The sequence below is a fragment of the Fulmarus glacialis genome, unplaced genomic scaffold (assembly GCF_000690835.1).
Source record: "Fulmarus glacialis isolate BGI_N327 unplaced genomic scaffold, ASM69083v1 scaffold44115, whole genome shotgun sequence".
NCBI lineage: Eukaryota > Metazoa > Chordata > Aves > Procellariiformes > Procellariidae > Fulmarus > Fulmarus glacialis.
Window position 1 is genome coordinate 29,268 of NW_009215789.1, and position 6,799 is coordinate 36,066.

The window sequence follows — 6,799 nt, forward strand, 5'->3', positions numbered from 1 at the left end:
TCATAAACAGGATGCAATCACTTTACAGCTTACAGCACTTTCGCTGTGCTCAGCTTCCTTTGGGAGAAATGCTAAAACCAGGGCACTCTCAGAGAAAACGTGCTACAGCTGACACTAACCATTTGCTCATGGCTTCCTCCAGCTTGGCTGGTCACAACCGGCGTGCTTTATTTTATTTATTTATTGTACTCAGATTTAACTGAGCTTCTTCCTAACGTTTGCAGCAGGTTGGCACCCTGTGTTCTCTCTGTGCCAAAGACAAAGCAGGTAGCCACTTCACGTGACGGTCCTAGGGACAGCCCTTTGGATGGGACAGCTTTCCTTTTGCTCCCATCCAGCCCTCTCTCTCTCAGCTCAAGGAGTCAGAGCTCTTCTTGACAAATGAGGAAGAACAACACTGAGCTCCTTTCAAAAGGAATGTGGTCTTCCATCACACTCACCGTGACGGTTTGATTGCAGTACCTCGCGCACCCCTTCTTCAGGACATTCAGGCCTTGTGGATCATGGACGTAGACACATTCTTTTGGGAAAAGCGTTGGTTCCTGTACAAACAAAAGAAGTCATCAGCACTGCAATCTTCCCCTCTGCTCTTCCTGCGGCAGAGAGCAACTATGCCTATCTCTGAGCTGAGGAAGTTCACAGAGGAGCCAAGGTGAACAAGATACCGTTATGGCATGCCTATCATGAAAGGTACACAGCGGCTTCCTCCTGCTCCCAGCAGTCCCCATGCCTGAGCCAAGGTGCTGCCCTTTCTGTTCTAATAAGAGTGTCTATGATAAGGGAGAGAATGAGAGGAGGGGGAGAGAGTAGGGAGAGGAGACAGGGAGCAGAAAAGGGTGGGCGGGGGGAGAAACAGAGGGTAAGAAAGAGGGGAGGAAAGAGAAAGAAGAGAGGGGGAAAGGCAGGACAGAGGGAGAGTGGGGCAGCAGGGGAGTAAGAGAGAATGAGAGAGTGAGGGAGGGAAGGAAAAAGAGGGAGGGAGGTGAGACAGACAGGGAGGGAGGTGAGACAGAGAGACTGAGAGAGAGGGGAATGGACTGCAAATAATTTTGGAACAATGCTTAGTGACCTGTCATGGAGTTGGACACAGGCAGAATTGGGCCCCAGATGATTCTGGCTTCACCTGCCTCAATCAGAGAGGAAAATGAGCAACTAGTGATTTTGCAGAGCTCTACTTCAGACATTCATGCTGAGACTGCATCAGCGAGTTCTCCTGAAAGTCAGATCTCTCAGAAGACACCCAACAGTTAACAGTGGTGAACACCTCTCCGGCTTTCACCAACAACATCTTGGGCCTGGCCTACACACGGGGATTTCCTGGAACTTGTTGTTCTGCTAAACTCAGCGTGGGATAACTCAAACACCAGCACCTAGCCTCCTTCTCCTTACTCCACCCTCAGCTAGTTCTGCTCATCTCTGAATCAACACGGAGCACAGGCCAAGAACAAATTGTTTCTCACCCTCTGCAGTGCAGAAAGCTTGTTGTGATTCTCTGGCCGTGATATAGGCAGTGGTAGTACTGGATGACACTAGTGGGATCAGGCTTGGTTCTAGCAGTCTTGAGGAGCTGGCAGACTCAGCATGTGAGCAGGAAAGCTCTGCCTGAGGCAGAGCAGAAGTGCTAAAAGCTGCAAGTCTACAATTTCATTTAGCCCAGACTGTCTCACAGCTCTCTCCATTGATTCAGCAAACAGACTTCAGAATAAGAAATAGCACAGAGCAGTTAGTGGGCGACAATCTGGGATCACAGAGCATGGATATGTGGGAAGTACGTATCCTCTAATAAGCCTCTCTACTAGTTGCCTTTCCTGCTCTCTATTTATTTGAAAGTGGCTTGGGTTAGAAACTGTCTACCAGTCTGTCTGTATGTCATCATGCAAAGAAGAAATTACCAAAATAACCACAAATATTTACCATTTCTCTGCTGCCAGGTGGGCAAATGCTGTTGTTGAGGGCCTCACAATCCACACAAGAGCCCTGTTAAGAAAACAAGAGGGGAAAACTTAAACTTCTCAAAGGAACCCATTCCCCACGACAAGAATGCTACAGAGCTACTGCTCCCAGTATATACCCAAAACATCATAACATGTATCAGAAACATTCCTAGGAGGGAGTTTCCACACTCTGAAACGGGGTAAGTTTATCACTTAAATGAAATGACTCCTTTGTCTCGAGGAGATGCTTGCACCTGACTGCAAGATGGGGTCTGTCTCCACCCTGTGAGTCTATCAGCCACTAGACACGCAGCTATGCTGGAAAATACTTTGGGCATCCATGCAGCAGGCCTCACTAAATCAGCAAGTTATGTGGACCCTCTGGCCGTTTGGGATTAACTGTGTCTCTCCAAATCGGGTACCTCTTGCCTATTCAGGGCCTCATCTTCCTTCTTCAGTAACCTACCAATGATCAAATTGGAGAGCAAGCACCTAAAATAAGGTATACAAAACTGTTCAGGTGAGAATATCGCACAGCATTTGTAGCCCCTGCTACTGAATGACTGCTTCCCATCCAGACTACAGGACACCAATGCTGACAGTGATGGGAACAAAGCATTGTCAGCTGAGTTAGCAACTATGGTGTGAAGAAGATCATGTAAGGCCTTATGAAAAGGCAAATGTACTTCTGAATCAAAGGTAGGACAGGTGCAAGGAAAGAACAACAACCTCCAAGGAACATTTGCTGATTGCCAGCAAAGCAGTGCTAGCAGAAGAAACGCTGACGGTGCTGATACTGCCTAAGTTCACATCAGGGGACTTCTCAGAGAGATTTCCCAAATTGCAATTTGCACAGCTTACTTTTGTCCCTCCAGGCGAGTGTGGGGTCTACAGCAACTGCTAGCATGAGAATAGGAGAAGCTGACTTACCAGCACAATTTTGTGTTGCTCTTCATTGCATCTGTGAGGCAAAATGGGAATTATTGAAGGAGGGATGAAGATGCCATCCAAGGTATGAATAATACCATTTGATGCCACAATGTCTCGCATGTTTAAGGGGATCCCTGATTCATCCATCAGAATTCTTCCCTGATGCAGAAACACAAATAATTTATCTGCATTTTAGCCCGTTAGACTGTATCAACTACATAAAGCCAATGCAAGAAACAGATGGTACACAACACCAAGTGCAACCACACAAATGGTCAAGCCTCTTAGTTGAGTCACAGGTTGGATAAGAAGCAAACTAATTCAATGACCTCGTTTAAACCTAGTTTTTTAAGCAGAGAAGGAAGCAGAGATGGGCTGAAACCACATTCTTCAGAACCACATCCAGACTTTCTCCTAGCACAGGAGGGTTTGCCCAAAAGGGTTTTGATTCATGCTTACATCTGCACTGATGTTGATGGTAAGTATCTGGTTAGCCATAGTAACAATGTGTGGCATCATTATCAGTTTCTCTACAGTCACCTGAAATAAAAACACCAGGAGACAGTACCATGAAAAAGCAGGGTCATTTCAGTACAGCTGACTGAATCCTTCCATGATTCCCGCCACTTAAAAAACATTCTAAAGGGGACTTGACTTTAACATTTACATTTCAAGAAATACCTTAAACACAAACAATGGGTCAGAGGGAAATCCGGGACTTTGTGTGAATTGCAATACCACAAACACAGCGGTGCCGGCAGCAGCACCCTTGGTTTTCATTCCTTGTGTAAGTAACAGTTCAGCACAGCTGACATCAAGTCTCACTAATAGTGTCTCTTACTAATACAGCTGCAAGTAGGGTCAGACTAATAAGGGGATTTTCCAGGACATATTCAATAAACAATGAAAGCTCAGCCAGAAGCATAATACAGAACATATTTTGACTTAATAAATAAGCTTATTTCTAAAGGCAGAAAAAATGTAAACCGCAGCTACAGTACTGAGAAACTTAATGATTTGAGAAATGAGAAGTTCCGAGAACCAAGACAATTGTTACTTTTATGTTCAACAGGTTATTAAAAATTAGCTCACTTTGTTACCATGTTGTTATTAATCAACTGCAAGCAAAACTACATTTTGCTGTTTTGTCAAAGTGCTGCTCATGTTCTCTATTGGAATTAGGAAAATCACAGAGACTGACATTTGCTTCTCAGTAAAGAATGGGAATAATATTGACATTTCTTAATGAAGGACATGACATTGTACCATAATGATGGAGTATTCACTTCCTCCACAGGTTTTTGTGTCTAACTCTAAACATTTCTCTTGTTTATTGTATAAGGGAATTGTTGATTGTCTTGTTGATGCACTGTATTGATTTTATTTACCCGGCCATTATAGTACACAGCAATTTTGGTGTGAGAATTGGCAGTAGCGGGTCAGATCACAGGCTCACTTGCACCAGTTCTCCATCTCTAACTTTAGCCACTGGTGGAGCCCAAAGAGAGAGGAAAAGGAGCAGGGAGTTTGGACCAATTCTTTGTTTGGCTATAACTTTTGTGTTGCTGCTATTAGTGTTTTAAGGAAACTGTAGGCTGGAGAGTTCATAATTAAGGTATACCCCTAATTAATAGTTTAACAAATTAAAGTGACAACAAGAGAGCATTTGCCTGCAGCAAACTCTGCTGGACAGTATTTTCATTGTAAAGGCCATCCAACTAAGGAGCACCATTACTCCCAGGAAACTCAGAGTTTCGTGATGGAAGAGCACAAGCTGTCCCTTTTGGCAACCATTTTCATGGTAAATATTTTGCCTCATCAGATCCTGAATCATATCTCTGCTCCTCCAGGGGAAGTCCAAGAAATAGCAGCTGAAGTCATCGACACTCTGACCTCTATGTCAAACAACACAGTTGATAACATGCTGGCCTGAAGGACCCCAATTATCTGGAATTACAGCTGCCTGCCTTACCGCTGCTGAAGTGTAGATATGATGTTTCACAAGTTCCTGAAGCTTATTTATGCCCTAAGGAAAGAAGAGAACATAAAAATTAGATACCCCTTCAATGCTCAGGAGTAAGAGGAGGCAACTACGTTTTTTTTAACCAATGACTGACAATGCCAATGTACTATAGCAGTGAATTCACTCGGCAAATAAGCTCCTTCATTTTCCCCTACCCAAAGCCAGGATGAGGAAAGAAAGCCAAACATCAGATTTAAACAATCTGGCTAACCATATTTCTCATTGCAGGTTCCATCAGCATTCACTTCTCTCACAAAGCCTTACAGAAACAGATGCATGGTTTAGCCATCTCCGGGAAGAACAACTTTCAGCAATCATCAGATACATTGCACTAGCCATTCCAGCACAGCCTAGTGCAACACAGTTAGCTCAGGATGTCTTAAAGTACTATGAGCTCTTACCTCTGTGAAAAGATAAATAAGCCTTCCATCTCTCAACTTATCCACACCATCATTGCTGGGTACAAATACAGTAAAGGGGCCTGGTCCATCCAGTATTGCAGGCAGGCCACAGTTCTGCAAAAACAATAAAAGATTTCACTGTGGATCTAGCATGAGTTAGTGAGGGGGGTCTATCAGGATGGGAGAGGAAACTCTAAGCCATCCACTAGAGGCAGAGCTACTGAAACGCGAATGTATACAAGAGGCAACTGGACACCAAGGATAGGTATGTAATGTAACAGAGGCATAAATGCCACAAAAACATAGCTTGGACAAAGAAGCCACTGGTGTGAATGCAGCTAATGTGAACAAGGGAGTACTGGGCTAATGCTCCCTGTGTGCTTTAAACACACAAGTACATATACAGAGACTAAAACTGTATCTTTTTGCCTGAAGAGAAGAAAAAGAGAATCAAGTTTATAATCACAATTGCAGTTAGTGAGTTTTGTAAACAACTAACAGCCAACAGAGCTGAAAACAGGCAGGCCAAGATTGTTGTGAGCGATGCTAGAGCAGATCCAGATGACTCTGATGGCAGTAAAAGGAAAATCAGCCTGTCCCTAGTGAAAATACTAACTAAATGAAACCTGGGCAGCAGCCTCAAGGGTTTATAACCTGAGGACTGCTTTTATTTGAGATCTGCACCCCAAAACCAGGTAGCTACCATCTAGCTTGGCATGGGCAGTCATGAAACCTTCACTCTCTGTAGTCAAGTACTAAACATGCTTTGGAGAACAAACTCTCCAGGGGAGAGGGAAAGGGGAGGTGGGGAAGCAGATGGGAAAGAGGCATGTATGCTTGCTGCTTGTGGCAGATTCCGTATAGATGTGAAAACTCTGATCTTTTCCGTCACATTTGCTTATGTAAAATACACAAAATAGAAAATGACACAGAAAAAAGCACCCAGAAAGAAAGCCAAACCATTGAGATGTATTTAAAAGTTACTCAAAATTCCCACAAAAACAGCAGCAGGCTTTGCAACAGCCGCAATGCCACACCTTCCTGGGGCAGACACAAACATGCTTACCTCCAGTATAGTTTCAAATCTACTGAAGATCTCCATTGAAGCAAGAATCTCACCAATGGTTTTCTGCAAGAAGACACAAAGAGGAAAAAAATGGCTGGGGCTGAAGCGAGGTCTGAGCACATACTGGGATGCCCTTGGTCAGTTTATGTTTGTGGTTTGCCTGTAAAGATCTACAGGAAACCATCATCCTCAAAGTCTTCAAACCCTCTGTATTGGCCACTTGACCTAGCAAGGACTGAGCCTGCAGTAACTTAGGCACAAACTCCTTCCCATGCAAAACAAACCAGATTTTCCAAGGCACCATGCACTTGAGCATCCTTCTGTTTTCCTACTCCCATCTGCAGATTAAATTAAATGAAGAGGCAATTGCTCACTCTCATTAAAACTAGAGATACACTACTTCCAGCGATATACAAATCCTTTATTGGATGCGGGGAGGAATGTT

The 6,799-nt window shown here is 44.0% G+C and overlaps 1 protein-coding gene across 1 annotated transcript in view; it reads right to left on the minus strand.

The window, feature by feature from the left end:
• The window catches only part of STAB1 (stabilin 1), a gene marked incomplete at both ends in the record, with an annotated part of 35,625 nt that extends 29,208 nt beyond the window's left edge, over positions 1–6,417 (minus strand). Inside the window, 7 exons of the mRNA XM_009579051.1 lie at positions 441–542; positions 1,915–1,977; positions 2,865–3,023; positions 3,324–3,404; positions 4,837–4,890; positions 5,289–5,402; positions 6,355–6,417. Coding sequence (XP_009577346.1) covers positions 441–542; positions 1,915–1,977; positions 2,865–3,023; positions 3,324–3,404; positions 4,837–4,890; positions 5,289–5,402; positions 6,355–6,417 — 636 coding nt within the window. The remainder of the gene's footprint in view (positions 1–440; positions 543–1,914; positions 1,978–2,864; positions 3,024–3,323; positions 3,405–4,836; positions 4,891–5,288; positions 5,403–6,354) is intronic.
• Positions 6,418–6,799: the final 382 nt, after the last annotated feature.